This window comes from Otolemur garnettii, unplaced genomic scaffold (genome assembly GCF_000181295.1).
Source record: "Otolemur garnettii isolate 467f Iridium unplaced genomic scaffold, OtoGar3 scaffold00002, whole genome shotgun sequence".
Lineage (NCBI taxonomy): Eukaryota > Metazoa > Chordata > Mammalia > Primates > Galagidae > Otolemur > Otolemur garnettii.
In genome coordinates, this window is record NW_003852397.1 from 32,663,885 (window position 1) to 32,681,113 (window position 17,229).

The window sequence follows — 17,229 nt, forward strand, 5'->3', positions numbered from 1 at the left end:
AATAAAAACAAAGCAGGAGGAATCATGATACCAGACCTCAGACTATACTATAAATTGATAGTGATCAAAACAGCATGGTACTGGCACAAAAACAGAGAGGTAGATGTATGGAACAGAATTGAGAACCAAGAGATTAACCCAGCTACTTACCATCATTTGATCTTCAATAAGCCAATTAAAAACATTCAATGGGGGAAAAAGACTCCCTATTTAACAAATGGTGCTGGGTGAACAGGCTGGTGACCTATAGAAGCCTGAAACTGGACCCATACCTTTCTCCATTCACTAAGATAGGCTCTCACTGGATTAAAGATTTAAACTTAAAACATGAAACTATAAAACTACTAGAAGAAAGTTCAGAGGAACACTAGAAGAAATCAGCCTGGGAGAATATTTTATGAGGAGGACCCCCTGGGCAATTGAAGCAACACCAAAAATACATTACTGGGATCTGATCAAACTAAAAAGCTTCTGCACAGCCAAAACCACAGTAAGTAAAGAAAGTAGACAGCCCTCAGAATGGATGAAGATATTTGCAGGTTACATCTCTAACAAAAGTTTAATAACCAGAATCCACAGAGAACTCAAATGTATTAGCAAGAAAAGAACAAGTGATCTCATCTCAGGGTGGGCAAACGACTTGCAGAGAAACTTCTCTGAAGAACATAGGTGCACGGTCTACAGACACAAGAAAAATGGTCATCATCCTAAATCATCAGAGAAATGCAAATCAAAACCACTTTGAGTTATCATCTAACTCCAGTAAGATTAGCCCACATCACAAAATTCTAAAACCATACATGTTGGTGTGGCTGTGGAGAAAAGGGAACACTTCTACACTGCTGGTGGGAATGCAACTAATATGTTCCTTTTGGAAAGATGTTTGGGGATCACTTAGTGATCTAAAAATAGACCTGCCATTTGATCCTTCAATTTCTCTATCAGGTATATATCCAGGGGACCAAAAATCACTTTATAACAAAGATATTTGCACCAGAATATTTATTGCAGCCCAATTCATAATTGCTAAGTCATGGAAGAAGCCCAAGTGCCCAGTGACCCATGAATGGATTAACAAATTGTGGTATATGTATACCATGAAATATTAAGAAGCCTTAAAAAAAGATGGAGACTTCACCTCTTTCATGTTTACATGGATGGAGCTGGAACATACTCTTCTTAGCAAAGTATCTCAAGAATGGAAGAAAAAGTATCCAAAGTACTCAGCCCTACTATGAAACTAATTTATAAGCATCCACACTTCCATATGAAAGCTATAACCCAACTATAACCCAAGATGAAGGGGAAAGAGGAGAGGGAGAGGAGGGGAGGGGGGAGAATGGGTGGAGGGAGGGTAATTGGTGGGACCACACCTACAGTGCATTTTACAAGGATACATGTTAAATCTACTAAGGGTAGAATATAAATATCTTAACATAATAACTAAGAAAATGTGGTGAAGGCTATGTTAACCAGTTTGATGAAAGTATTTTAAATTGTATATAAAACCAGCACATTGTACCCCACGATTGCATTAATGTACACAGCTATGATTCAATAAAAAATAAAAAAACCTCAGGCATAAAAAGAAAGAAGAAAGCCACATGGAGGCACATCAAAATGAAGCTACTCAAAACCAGTAATAAAGAGAAAATGGTGAATGCATCCAGAAAAAAATTAATGTTTAAGTACAGAGGTTGTGGCACTGAAAAACATACATACAAGGCAGTACAAGTATCCAACAAAATTTGGTGGGATTAAGGAAGATGGTGACATTTCGGCTAAGTCTTCCACACAGTCATTCTTGGTAAAAATGCATTCATTCAGCATTTTCCTGGTGATGGGCCTCTGCTCAGTGCAGGGAGCAAGGTATACACAAAAGCACACCCCAGAAGTCTTTGCAGGAATGGCTGGCAATGAGGTGAGAACATTAGAAGAGTCTCCAGAGCCAGAGTGAACAGCAGTCCTCTGCCTACTATAGGCAGAGAGGAAACTCACATCATATCCTAACACCCCATAAATTAGCCAATGACTCTCCAAATTACAGCACTAGTGTCCTACCTCAAAGTTCACTTATTTTCCTCAAGACTTGGGTCTCCCTCCTCCCCTAACTAAACCCAGGTGTCTTTGCAAGTTCTGGAAGCTGCCATTGCTCTCTATTTACCTGTGTTCTTTTTTCTCTGGAATTCAGTTTATCAAGTTTTATTTATGTACATTTTTCTGGCTAGGTGTGGTGGCTCATGCCTGTTCCAGCACTGTGGGAGGCTGAGGCGGGTGGATCACCTGAGCTCTAGATGTTGGAGACCAGCATAAGACCAGCATGAGCCAGAGTGAGCCAGAGTGAGACCCATCTCTACCCCCCCAAAAAAAGGGCTGGGTGTTGTGGTGGACGCCTGTAATCCCAGCTACTTGGGAGGCAAAGGGCAAGAGAATCGCTAAAGGAAGAAAGAAAAAAAATTAAAAAAAAAAAAAACAACAACTTCAAACTGAGTGAAAGCCAGCCGAAATTGAAAGTAAAAATTAAAAAAAAAAAAATTTAATACATTTTTCTCAAAAGCCCCCCTAGAAATGTAAAGTTGTTTTGTTTTGTTTTTTTTCAGAATTGTCTTTATCAAACATTCTTTGTGTTCTACATCTTTTCCAAAAGTGGAAGACCTTTTACACACACGACTTTTTGTTATTGAAATAGCAAAGGTTTCAACGACAGTAAACAGCCATCTTACCATGTGAGAGCTATTCTCTGTGAAGTCCAAATTCTGAAACACATTCGACATAGGATGTAGTAAAGAATTGCGAACCTCAGTCAATATCATATTGAATGGAGTGAAACTGAAAGCATTTCCACTCAGAACTGGAACCAGACAAGGATGCCTGCTATCACCACTGCTATTCCACACAGTGCTGGAAGTCTTCATTATTGCATTCAGGAGATCAAGGGTACTCAAATGGGGAGAGAGGTGGTCAAGCTCTCATTCTTTGTGGATGACGTGATCTTATACCTGGAAAACCCCAGGGACTCAACAACAAAGATCTTAGAAGTGATCAAGGAATATATCAGTGTCTCAGAAAACAATTAATGCCTATATATCCGTAGCCTTCACATATGCCAATAACAGTCAAACTGAGAAAAAAATCAAAGACTCTATACTTTTACAGTAGCTCCACAGAAGATGAAATATCTGGGAATATATCTAACAAACGATGTGGAATTTCTCTATAAAGAGAACTATGAAACCCTGAGAAAAGAAATAGCAAAAGACATTAACAAATGGAAGAACATACCATGCTCAAGGCTGGAAAGAATCAACATTGTTACTATGTCTATACTACAAAGCACTCTACATATTTAATGCAATCCTCATCAAAGCACCAACATCATACTTTGAAGAACTTGAAAAAGTAGTACTTCGCTTCATATAGAACCAGAAAGAAAAAAAAAAGTATAGTCAATACAACTTTCAGAAATAAAAACAAATCAGGAGGCAACATGTTACCAGACTTCAGGTTATACTACAAGAATATAATGATCAAAACAGCATGGTACTGGCACAGAAATAGAGGTATACATCTATGGAATAGAATAGAGAACCTGGCAATGAACCCAGCCACATATCCCCATTTGATTTTTGATAAACCAAACAAAAGCATTCAATGGGAAAAGAATCCCTATTTAATAAATGATGCTTGAAAGGATAAATTAGTGACCACAGCTCTTACAAGGTAACAGGCAGCTATGCCATACTGCCATATTTAGCTGCAGTGCCACACAAGTACACAGGTGGGCTGTGGTCTTAGAAATTTGTATAAATCCAGCATGGCTGATAATGCTCTGTGGTAAATAGGATGAATTGTCCCACCTACCCTTAAGAGTGGCCAACTACCAGTGAACAATAACAATGCACCATACATTCTGAAGGGTCGCAGAGGAAGAGATTAAGAAGGAAGGAAGCTTCAAAGAAATGAACCCAGCACAGCAGAGATGATCCACTCTGCCTGAGCACCAAACGTCAAGCCTATGGAGCCATGGTCAAGAGGTTTGGCTGGTAATGGGCCTTGAGCTGTCCATTCCTCCATTTTATACTTAAAGCAGTCATTCTCAAAGTGTGGTCTCTGTACCAGCAGCATTGCCTGTCAAAACCTGTCACAACTGCAGATTCCCAGGCCTCACCCTGAACCACTGAACCACTCTACAGTGGAACCCACCAATTTGCTTATGAGCAGACCCTCAGGTGAGTTTGAAGCAGCTAACATGTGAGAATCACTGCTCTGAAGTCTTATTTCCCATCACTTCCCAACACGGGGCTCAACACGCCTGCCTCTAGTACCTGCAGCACTCATCTCTTCTTCCTCTGCTTTGCTCTTATTCTGCCTTTGGTGTCCAACTCAAGCATCCCTCATGGGACACCGCATTAGACTCCCCAAGCTGACTTAGATGCTGCTCCTGTGGCTCTCCCATCCCCTGATTTTGCTCTTTTATCAAGTATCAAATGACGTTTTTAACTGTTGGCTCATGCATGTCTTACTCACTACAATGTGAGGTGTTTGGACCATTTCGGTATAATCCCCCAGTGCCTCACCAGCACAAGGTTTAGTATTTGTTAAACAATGTAACAAACTACCATCAATTGATTGCCAACTTTGAAAAGAGTAGTAATATTGGGATCTCTTCCTCCTATACACATACCCTGACTTAATTTTATCTCCATAACTATATACAACAAACACAACAGTAACAGATTATTTATGTAACTATACACAGAGTAGAAGCCTCTTGCAAGCCTCAATTTCAAAACCATGTTTTGAAAATAAACATGGTTCTGACTATTAAGCCATTTAGAGTCAGAAAGTGCCAAGAATTCAGCAATCAATAGCAAGGGGCTTCCTGAGCAGGGGCTAGGGTGCTGACCAGTGTCTTCTCAGCTTGTCCCTCTCTCCGGGTCTGTCTCAGTTGTCATTAAGGGAGGGCTTCACGCTGCAGAGTGATGGCATATGGGCCAAGCAGCTCTGAGTGCTTAACACTGGACAAATACTACTTCAGTAAATGTCACAGAGCTGGCCCAAGGTGGGGCTGCTGCTGGATATTCTGGTGGACACGTCACAGAGACAGCCTGTCATGAGGCTCCACCACCAAATTCTCAGGAGTTGTTTGGATAAGTCATAAGTGTAGTATACATGTTCAATATGTAAATGTCAATTCTATTTCTAGATACTAGCAACAAACCATTGCAAATTAAAATTAAATAAGCAACACCACTTACAATCAAGCATCAAAATTATGAGATACTTAGAGATGAATTTGTCAAAAGATGCACAAGACCTGTGCACTAAGAAGTCTTGAATGAATAGAGCAATCTCCTGCATCCATATATTGAAAGATTCAATTTCTCTGAGACTGCAGATATTTGGAAGTTTGTTTGTTTGTTTTTAAGACAGAGCCTCAAGCTGTCACCCTGGGTACAGTGTCACGGCATCACAGCTCACAGCAACCTCCAACTCCTAGGCTCAAGTGATTCTCCTACCTCTGCCTCCCAAGTAGCTGGGACTACAGGCGCCCACCACAACGCCCGGCTATTTCTTGGTTACAGCCATCGTTGTTGTTTGGCAGGCCCAGGCTGGATTCAAACCTACCAGCTCAGGTATATGTGGCTGTTGCCTTAGCCACTTGAGCCACAGGTGCTGAGCCAGACATTTGGAAGCTTTAATTTGATTTTACTCTTGCCTTGTCTCACTCTCTGATATTTGTCTTTGTGTCTTCTGTGTCTAACTGTTCCTGACACAAATCATGTTTCTTATCTCAGGAGGTGGTAACACCTGCTATTCAGTGTGTATTCAATAGAATACCTTACATGTAAGGTAACATGACATGTTTCACAAAGTGGTGTTCTTATGACATTTAGCACACCGTGTGTGTATTCCATTTGACTATTATGATTCATGCCATCATTACATGAGTCAATGTTATGCTTCTTAGAGCGTCTTCCTCTTCAGTCAGATTCTGGAGGATTACCCTCAGTTTCCAGATAATGGCTTACCACATGTCAATGAAATCCCAGAAAATCCACTGGCTTCTCATCATATGTTTTACGTAGTTGCCAAGCATTTTGTAAGACCAATTTGAAACAGAACAAAACAGGGTTTGAGTACCATTTCTTTACACAGATTGAGGCCCAATACTTATCAATGTTGTCATCAGCTCTGTCTATGCCTCCCATGAAATGGTTATATACTCTGATCATGTTTGGCTGCTGAACTTGAATCTTCTTTTTCAGTTTCTGGGAATAACGATGGAGAAGATACAGGGGATCAAAACCAGCACCAGATGACAATGCTGTCATCACTCCATTTGCAGACAAAATACTAATACTACCTTTGCCATCAATTCAATAGTGGAATGTACCTTGTTCTTCTTTTCTTCAGAGCAACATTTGATTTCAACAGAGTTTTGTCAGTGTTATCCTCTATCATTGTACCTGTTGCCTGATGTCCCATTGAACCCATTATCAAGAGGTGCAGTAGTGGTGAAAAAGTTATCAAATACAAAATGATATTGTCCAGGTGTGCTTCTGTAAGTTCCTCACTAAACTGAAGGACAAGTGATAAACTGATGCTGCATTCCTCATGGTTAGTATTAGAGTTTTTACCTTGATACAGCTGAAACCAGGTAATTTTTTCCAGGCATATTTATAGTATTGCCCAAAACTTAGAGCCAAACCAAATTGGCTTTCCTCTAATAAATTATTTGTACCCATGACAATCAAAATAAGGAAACACGCATTCATCAAAACTGAAGTATGTCTCATTTGGAACAAATATCATATATCACTCATTGAACGTCCTTATAAGAAGTTGGAACTTGGAAAATCTGTCCATTGGATACAAATTTGTATTGTCAGCAACACGCAAATTAGAAAATATAGTTTCAAAGTGGTCACATATCATGGCAGCACTAACAAGTACATTATGCACATCTGTTCTTTGCTGCCAGAAGATACACCTTCTAGGAACTGAGAGGTAACTGCTTAGAAAAATAATTTACAGAAAACATTTGAATTTTGAGTTAGTCAAGCCAAGATTTACACCCTTACTTGCAGTGTATAAGTTAGAGTACCTGGCAATGAGTTCAACAATCAAGAAAAAGTTCAAGAATTTCTGTGGGAGTTCTCATTTTGGTGAAGAAATCAGTTGGTGGTTCTATAACTCTACTTGCTCTGGGCTATGCAGTTAGGTCATCTTTTTCCTTTTGCAAGCAACTTTTGTCACTTTCTTTGAAGAAGGAGGTTGCTGTGCAGCAGACGTAGATGGAACTTCATTGTCAAGAGAGTCATCTTCAGGTACATATGAGGTATCATCTGAGTCAGACTCAGCCTCATAGCCAACTTGAATAAGATATGCTGGTGTGTGCAACAAAGAATTTGACAGATTATTTATTGTTCCACCTTCTTCATCTCCTGAGTCCTCATCAGAAACAGGTGCTGTAGCATTTTCAGCAGGTTGTATCACTATAGCACTTGCTTTTATGCTGTCATCTGTGTATAACAGGTCAGGTATTTCATGTAAACTTAGAGTTCTAGGCATCTTGAGACTTGTAAAATAATTTCAACTAAAAAAGAGGGGGGGAAATAGGGTAAGACAGTATTAGTCCTAATGGTTGAAGTCCTGCCTAGTGCTCCAAAACTGCAATACACAAAATGTCAAACCCATAATTAATACAGTAATAGTAACTTAAGCATTTTCTTTTTATGGCACAATAGCATACCTAGGAGAGAAGTAACAGAAAAAAATTACTAGTATAAGAAATAGCGTAGTAAAGTTGTATTTAACTGTCTTTGGATGGTTCTTCAAAAAAACTCCAAATATTCACATCATTTTTTGACAAGCTCCCAGCCCACCAGTATCTGCAGCAGTGACTATGTGCATCATGTGATAACATGTACCCTAAAGAGGCAGACAAGTGAAAAATTAGACTTGGGAGATGACCTTGAGCAGTAGGATGTAAGTAACTCCCACATCAATGCACTGCCCTTCCAATAATGGAACATGAGGCATAAATGGTTTTAAGCATTTAACTACAACCACATTAAGTTAACTTAAGGATAAGTAACAAGTGAAAATGTATTAACGTGTGTGTTGACAAATCAATACCATCTTGGGTATGCATTGGGGGGCTACAGGGTCACGACTGAGTTTAAGGAAGATAAATGTTAAGATCTTTAGAGCCTCACCTTACGTCTCTAATTTCATTTTAAATCTTTTCTGGTGATGTTGGGACATGCTCCTCATTAGCTCTTCACGCCTACACTTTTACACTTACTATAGAAAAGGCTCTTTAAGGCGCATGCTCCTGTCGTGGCAAGCGCCCACAGCAACAGCCTCCACCCGCACCAACGTTTCCAAGCAGAAGGCAGAAGCGTCAGAAGCCTGGACCAGACGCCTGCCTAAGCCGGTCCAATCTCCGGCGACTCGACGGTCACGTGCTCCGTTGTACTCCCCGCCTTCCCCCCCTCCCCCCCGCGCCCCACCCGGCACCCGCCCTCCTGGCCTCAGCCGCCCGCTCTCTGGAGCAGCTCCGGAGGAACCCCCTGGGGCCGGGCTGCGCCTGCGCAACGCGACCAGTGGGCGGAGCGAAGGACGTGGCGGCGGCGAAAGCTGGGCTGCCCTGCGGGCTGCGCTAGGGGGGCGCGGCGTCGCAGCTGTCCTGGACCGGAAAAGGGAAGCAAGCTCTGTTCCCTCCACTGCCGAAAGTAAACTTTCCCGCCCCTTCCGCGGCGCTCCCGAGTCCTCTCCGCGGCTCCCCGGCCGCCGCAGTCCGCGAGCAGTCGTCCTGCGTCAGGGCCTCGCTCTCCCCCAGTGACATGGACGCAACGGCGCTGGAGCGGGACGCGGTGCAGTTCGCCCGCCTGGCGGTACAGCGCGACCACGAGGGCCGCTACTCGGAGGCTGTGTTTTATTACAAGGTAGGGCCCGGGCCGCCGCTTCGGGAGGAACCACCGGAGTCCGTGTTCGGCAGGGGTCCGAGGCTGAGGGGCAGGTGTCAAGCTGACCAGGCCCGCCGGCTGTGGCCTTCCCTGTCTCTCCTCCTTCCCTCCCTTTTCCTCCACTTCTTCTGCATGGAGGAGACCGGGCTGCAACGACCGGGCACATCCCACACCCCCCAGGGCTCCTGCGGCTGTGAGGAGGCTTAGTTGTGGCTTCGGAGCCACCGCTTCTCAGACTGCAGTCTTGGCTGTCAGATGCCCTCCGTTGAGCTGCTTATGGAGCAGTGGTTAATAGCCATTCGTTTTGTCACTTGGCTCTGATTCATGGCCAGCAGGAAATGGTTTGTAATACATATTAAAATACGTGTTCCTGCAGACAAAAAATAAAATGGAACAAAAATCATCTCCTACCCTAGCATTTGATGTAAAGTATTTCCTTGTTAGGAAGGAGGATACTTTTTGAGAAATGTGTCAGGCGAGTTTGTCTTTTTGTGACATCGTAATGTACTTAAACAAACCTGGGTGATATATAGCCTGTTACACACCTGGACTCTGTGGTATAGTCTATTGCTTCTAGGCTACAAAACTGTACATCATGTTGGTGTATTGAATACTGTAGGCAGTTTTGACACAATGGTGTTTGTGTATCTAAACGTAGAAAAGGTACAGTAAAAATACATATAAAAAATAAAAATGGTACACTCGTATAGGACCCTTGCCGTGAATGGAACTTACAGGCCTGGAAGTTGTTCTGGGCGGGTCAGTGAATGACTAGTGAGTGAATGTGAGGGTCTAGGACATGATTGTACACTGTCACAGTCTTCACAAACATTTAGGCTACACCAAAACATTTTTTTCTTTCTTCGATAACATTAGTTTACTGTAACTTTTTACTTTTTAAACTTTCAACTCTTCCTACCTTTTTAACTTTTGTAGTAACACCTTAAACGCATTGTACAGCTGCACAAAAACATTTTCTTTCTGTCCATATTCTGTAAGGCTTTTCTATTTTCTTTTTACTTTTTAAACTTTTTTGTTAAAAACTAACCCAAAAATACACATTAGTCTCAGGCCACGCAGGGTCAGAATGAATCATCAGTATCACTGTCTTCCACCTTCATACCTTGTCCCACGGGACAGTCTTCAGGGGCAATAACCTGCATGGCACTGTCAACCCTTGTGAGAATAATTCCTTATGGAATACCTCCTGAAGGACCCGCCTAAGGTTGCTTTATGGTTAACTTTTTTTATGTATAAGTAGAAAAGGAACACACTCTGAAATAATAATTCAAAGTATGGTGTAGCAAATATATAAACCAGGAACATCGTGGTTTATTATCAAGTGCAATATTATGCTACTCATACTGTACATAATTGTATGTGCCAGACTTTTATACAGCTGGCAGTGTCACAGGTTTGTTTGCACCACCATCGCCACAAATACATGAGAAATGTGTATTTGGACCAGAAGCTTGGACCAGACACCTGCCTTCGCCGGCCCAATCTCTGACAATTCAGCAGTCACATGCTCGGTTGCTACAGCATCACTAAGCAATAGGAATTTTTCAGCCCTATCATAATCTTAGGGAACCACCATTGGCATATGTGATCTGTCCTTGACTGAAAGGTTGTTATGCAGAGCATATCTATGTATCTTTGCAGTTTTTCTGTGCATATGTGTGTGTATTATATGTATGTGTATGTATATATATATATATATATATATTTTTTTTTTTTTTAACAAACTTGGATTGTACTGCTTTTAGTAAGACAGCAGAACCTTCTTAGTTGACCTAATTTTTATAGACTGGACATACACCCCATGTATTCAATGGAAGTTCCTTGTGTTGACCTCTTCCATGTGCTGATGAGTTTATTGCAGTCCCTTGGGTGGTCAGCTTACAGAGGTTCTACGTAATAGCTGCATAACAGTTCATTATGTGGATGTACCATAACTTATTTGTAAATTATTAAGCACTTAGGTTCCTTCTGGTTTTTTAGCATCATAAACAATGGTATAGTTAGTATGCTTGTAAATAATGCCTTGGCACATTTGCTTCTTATTTCTTTTGAATAAATTAATGGGGACAGAATTGCTAAATCAAAGGGTACATGAGCTTCCATAGTCCTCCCTCTGCTCTCCAACCCTGAGGATGTGCAAACACACCCCTCCAGCTCTAGCCAGTTGTGGTGGTAGCGGTATTCTCATGATATTGTCATCTTTTTTAGAAAGAATGTCAGATTTTGATAATTCTGCATGGTAGTAGTAATTTTTTCCATAAGCATGCACTATCAGTAAAGTATGATTTGCTTGAAATTAATATTTTATTGCCTTTTTTTATGACCTTTGGAGACTTTTGTTGCATTCCAGATTTACTCCTTTTGGACTTCTTGGACAATTTCTTTAAGAGAAATTGATATTCTTTGATATTTCTTTAAAAGAAAAACTGGACATTTTAGTTTTTTGACATAACTGACATTAATATTGGTTCATCAACTACTAATACATCAAAACAATGCCATATAAATACACATTTTTCTAAAACAAAATAAATATTATGCTGTGTCTCTTGTTTTCCTATAGGTTTACATATGTCACTCAGGAAGAATTTTTATCCTTGAAAAAAAGTGGTTTATATCTCTAGAAATTATTTATATAAACTTTGCCAGTTTACTGTATTGTGTTTTCTGCCATGATACTGAATTTTAAATAATTCTTTAATTGTTAGTTTCTTGTAAGTATAAATTAAATGCTTAAAATAAAATTGATACTAGCAATTTTAAGAATTGACTTTGTTTTTTAAGCAAAACTATTTGAAAATCAATAATTGCTTACAAGATAATTGAAGTAGTAGTATATATTATATACTTACATGATATATTCAAATATAACATATATGTAACAATTTATTGAAGTTAAGTATAGCTACAATATAGTTAGTTAATGATGGCATGTAAGATACCATCATTTAATGTTTACATGTAAATATATATTTTTCCATCCTAAAATATCTGAGTTATGAAATCTGAGGAAGGCATTTTTTTAACCTCTATAGCCTTTAGACTGAATTTCAACTAAAATCAGAACTGAACTTTTCTTTCAGAATTTTTGTTTTAGGTTGAGTAAAATAACGCCTGTTCAAATAACTAGATTCAAAAAGTGATGCTAAGTAGATGGCTTCAAGTTGGAGGCCCCATGCAGTGTATATGAGTGGGTTATTGCAGAGAAAGTGCTGTTACTTGGAAAAATCTCTTTCTGCTTTTCTAGGTGGTAGCATTGATAACCTTACAGGAATGGTGACGGGGAGAATGGAAACTCTTCCAGCTAGCCATAGCATAACTGGCTATAGAAGTTATGGATAACTGGAAGAAGCAGCTAGGTTTTCTTATGTTGATACATAAGTTTATTTCTTTCTTTTTTTTTAGACAGAGCCTTATTATGTCACCCTCAGTAGAGTGCCATGGTGTCACAACTCACAGCAACCTCCAACTCTTGGGTTTAAGCAATTCTCTTGCCTCAGCCTCCCAAGTAGCTGGGACTATAGGCACCTGCCACAATGCCTGGCCTTTTGTTGTTGTTGTTGTTGTTGTTGTTGCACTTGTCATTGTTATTTAGCTGGCCTGGACCAGATTCAGACCCACCAGCCTCAGTGTATGTGGCTGGCGCCCTAACTATTATGCTACAGGTGCCAAGCTGACATAAGTTTATTTCTTATACATCATGTCTTCCTTAAACTGTATCATCCCTTTTCTGTGGCGACGAATATTTTCTTTCTACTGTGAGATATTTAATCTTTATAATTTCTTATAATCTTTTCTTGATGTTTAATTTAATATTATTGTTTATTATTTGTTCTGGTGCTTTGAAGGCTTAATTTCACTTTTTTTTTTTTTTTTGAGACAGAATCTCACTTTATCACCCTCAGTAGAGTGCTGTGGTGTCACAGTTCATGCAACCTCCAACTCCTGGGCTTAGGCAATTCTCTTGCCTCAGCCCCTGAGTAGCTGGGACTACAGGCACCTGCCACAACGCCTGGCTATTTTTTGTTGTTGCCTGGGCTGGGTTCAAACCCACCACCCTCGGTATATGGGGCTGGTGCCTTACCCACTGAGCCACAGGGGCACCCTTAATTCACATTTTTTTTTAGAGACGGAGTCTTCACTTTGTTGGTCTCAGTAGAGTACCGTCGCATCACAGCTCACAGCAACCTGCAGCTCTTGGGCTTAGGTGATTCTCTTGCCTCAGCCTCCTGAGTAGCTGAGACTATAGGCGCCTGCCACAACACCCAGCTATTTTTTTGTTGTTGTTGCTGTTGCAGTTTGACCGGGGTTGGGTTTGAACCCGCCACCCTCAGTATATGGGGCCAGCGCCCTACTCACTGAGCCACAGGTTCCGCCTTTTAATTCACATTTTTAAAGTATATAATCTTAATTCTGATACATAAGGAAAATAGAAAACATGTAAACCACAGCTGTTCTGAAGAAATGTTTATAATGTGTCCCTTATACTCAAGTTCATAAGTTTTCAACAGTATGTGAAAATTGAGAGCATTGAAAACTGAAGAATGGGTATTGGAGGATTATAAAACTCATTTTCTTTATGGAAAAAATGCTGATTTCTAAAGACATTCTTATGTTGTCATTCATGGAAACCACTAGTAAATTAGAAAGCAGTAAAGAAAATTCAAATTATAGTACTTCTGTTGGATTCCTTTGAATTCTTTTTTTTACTTCTAGGAAGCCGCGCAAGCCTTAATTTATGCTGAAATGGCAGGATCAAGCCTAGAACGTATTCAAGAAAAAATAAATGAGTACTTGGAAAGAGTTCAAGCTCTACATTCGGCAGGTTAGTAAAGGACTACTAGAATTATCACTGTGTCTTTTTCCTTCTCTCTCATCACATCTTCCCTCCCCCATGTTTCTCTCTCTCTTTGTTTTCACCTTTGGATCTTGTTCCTCACTCTGGTGCTGCTCATTCCTCCTTTGGAAATTACATCTTTAAAAATTATAATATGCTGTGTAAGCAAGCTATAGATCTGTAAAAATGAACCATGGAGATAATGCAGTCCAATCTCCTAGTTCCTCAGAGGTGCAGAAATGGTGAATTCTTTACAGCCAGTGGCAAAATTAGAATTAGTATCTGTCACATGTCCATAAAATTGAGTATTCTAGTGTTTAAAGACTTCAGCAGTGGGTTCACAGTCTCTTCTCTGTCAGCATCCTCTATCTCCAGACCTTTGCTAAGCTCTTTTTTTAAACCATATCTTGGAAAACTGATGTGTAAGAAGAGACCTAGAACAACTTGTATTTATTTTTCTAAATTGTGTGGCAAGTGCTATGACGGAAGTATATATAGTCCTATGATTACAGTTTTATTAGTTAGAGGCTAGTGGTTTCATGTCAAGATCTGCTGTTCACTGGGTAGAAAATTATCACCATTGACATTTTGTTTTAGGAATACATTTATTTCACTAAAGGCTCTTTTAATCTTCTTTTTCTGTTGCTGTGTAATAAAGCCACAGGCAGAACAATCTTCACTCTGCAGCTGCTTTCTACTGCCCATTTGGAATTGATATGAACAATTGTAAGCACATTGTTAGGATTAAGTACATTTGCATCATTAGATTCCTTATTATGACAGTCTCAGTAAAACAAGGTAGTTTTCTTTAAGACAGTTCCCAGAAATTGCATGTATTAAAAAGTGGACTACCTATGTCATTGGGACTCACTTGATACAAAGTTACATTGATTCATGTATTCAGAATACCAGCTAAGTAAATGAAGTTCTTAAATTTGCCCAATAACTAGGAACTTACTTTCATAAATAATGTTTTCAAAAACAAATTATCTCTGAAGTATGGAAAGTAATCTTTCATGCTGAGCTCCATGATCTCACTGTTTTTTCCATAGATATTTTCCTTCATTTCAACAACCATTTATTGAGTGCATGTTTGGGCTGCATGGTAAGTACTAGGTGATAGATGAGTGACAGTCCATGCCACAAGAAGCCTTTAATCATGTGTGGAGAGAGAAATGTGTAAACATTGCAATTATGAAACTCCCTTTCTGAGGAACGCTAAACTTAAATTTTAAAGTAGAGTGTTCTAGAAGGGAGAGATCATGTGATACTATTCCAGGAGTAAAAATTCTGATAGCCAAAGGCTTATGTCCATCTTTCTCTTCTATATGTACACACTCAGTCACATGGATTGAGTACACTTATGCCTTCAGTTATTATATTTATTTATTCCACTTAAAGTACTCTTTATATCCTTGAAGTTCTTACAACAATTGGGATAGAAAAATGAATCACCTATTTTTTTCCTAAAGGATTTTTTTAAAATTCTTCCTACTTTGTCTTACATACAGCTAAGCCAAAAAAATTGCACTTGATTTTTGGGATTCTAAACACTAATACAGTAGAACTTCTGTAAGTTGTCTACCCAAGGGACCATACATACTAGTCAACATACAGAGGTGGTCAACATAAGGAACCAGGCCTCCTGTACTGACATGTACGTGTGGTACATGTCCAGTCTATGAAAATTAGGTCAACTTAAGGAGGTGGTCAGTGTAGGGAGGTGGTCAACTATGGAGGTTCTATTGTATTTATAAATGTAATATTTGGGCTCAGAATCAGACAACCCTGATCTCTCAAAGAATAAGGATTTGCCAATATAAAGAAAGTTCTAAAAGGACTTCTAAAGCATAATATACCTTAATTTCGACCCATTTTATTTAATAAACATTATAGCGTTGTAATCTGCAGGGAATTAAATGATTTCTTTATTTCTTATTATTTTAAGCAGAGAGGTCCTTTTTCAAATAAAATCCTGTTTAGAACTCCCAATTATATTTTTTTCCCTGAGACATGTCTCACTCTATTGCCTAGGCTAGCGTGTACTGGTGTTATAGCTCATTGCAACCTTGGGTTTCTGGGTTCAAGGGATCCTCCTCCCTCAGCCTTCCAGGTAGCTGGGATTGCAGGCACTCATCATTGCATCTGGCCTATTTTATTTTATTTTTGTAGATATAGCAGAGGTCTCACTTTTGCCCAGGCTGGTTTTGAACTCCTGGCTTCAAGTGATCCTCCCACCTTGTCCCCCTAAAATGCTAGGATTACAGGCATGAGCCACCATGCCCATTCTAGAACCCCAATTTTTAAGTAAGACAGTCTGCTGGCAGCCAAGAAACTTGAGAGAGAAGTTAATTTTGGGATGGGGAAAAGTAGCACAGTTTGAAATTAGCCAGTAGAGTATAAAGAACTCAAGATTTGGAATTAAAAGATTTATGTTGAAAACCTACCCTTCTATTCGTAGCTATGAAACCTTAGACTAGATCAGTAGTTCTCGGGGAGGAGTGATTTTGCACTGTAAGAGACATTTGACAATTTTGGAGAATTTCTGGTTTTTATGCTGCTGGTTGGAAGGAAAGAAATATGCTACCAACATCTAGTTGGGTAGAGATCAGGGATATGGCTAAAAATTCTGTAATACACAAGGCAGTACCTCACAACAAAGAATTAACGTACCCCAAAATGTCAATAATGCCAAGGCTGAGAAACACAGGGCTAGATACTTTAACATTTTTGAGCTTTGGTGTTTTTATTTTATGAATGGAATTATGGTGTATTTCAGAGAGCTGTTAATGATGATTAAAGTTTAAAAAAAATAGCACATACTTTTAAGGAACTAACAAAACATAAAGCTTTTCTTAAGTAATAAGATTTCATGAGTTATAATTTACATACCCTAAAATTCACCCACCCTAAAATTCACCCCTTTAAATATACAGTTCATTGGTTGTTAATGTATTCCCAGAGTTAAACAGCCATCACCCCTGCCTTATTTTAGGGCATTTTCATCACCCCAGAAGAAACTCTTGATCCATTCCCCTGACCTCCTAGCTGCTATTAAACTACTTTCTGTTTCTATGGATTTCCCTATTCTGAATATTTCATAAAAATGGCATCATCCAGGGCGGTGCCTATGGCTGAAAGGAGTAAGGCACTGGCCCCATATGCTGGGGGTGGCAGGTTCAAAACCTAGCCCTGGCCAAAAAAAAAGAAAAAATCTCTTGGGCAGTGCCTATGGCTTAGTGAGTAGGGTGCTGGCCCCATATACTGAGGGAGGTGGGTTCAAACCTGGCCCTGGCCAAACTGCAACAAAAAAATAGCTGGGTGTTGTGGCGGGTGCCTGTAGTCCCAGCTACTCGGGAGGCTGAGGCAAGAGAATCACCTAAGCCCAGGAGTTGG

At 39.9% G+C, this 17,229-nt stretch overlaps 1 protein-coding gene across 1 annotated transcript in view; it reads left to right on the forward strand.

The window, feature by feature from the left end:
- Positions 1 to 8,848: 8,848 nt before the first annotated feature.
- Positions 8,849 to 17,229, forward strand: part of CAPN7 (calpain 7) — a 41,146-nt gene continuing 32,765 nt past the window's right edge. The window contains exons 1-2 of the mRNA XM_023512667.1: positions 8,849 to 8,954; positions 13,713 to 13,821. Coding sequence (XP_023368435.1) covers positions 8,853 to 8,954; positions 13,713 to 13,821 — 211 coding nt within the window. The 5' untranslated portion in view covers positions 8,849 to 8,852. The remainder of the gene's footprint in view (positions 8,955 to 13,712; positions 13,822 to 17,229) is intronic.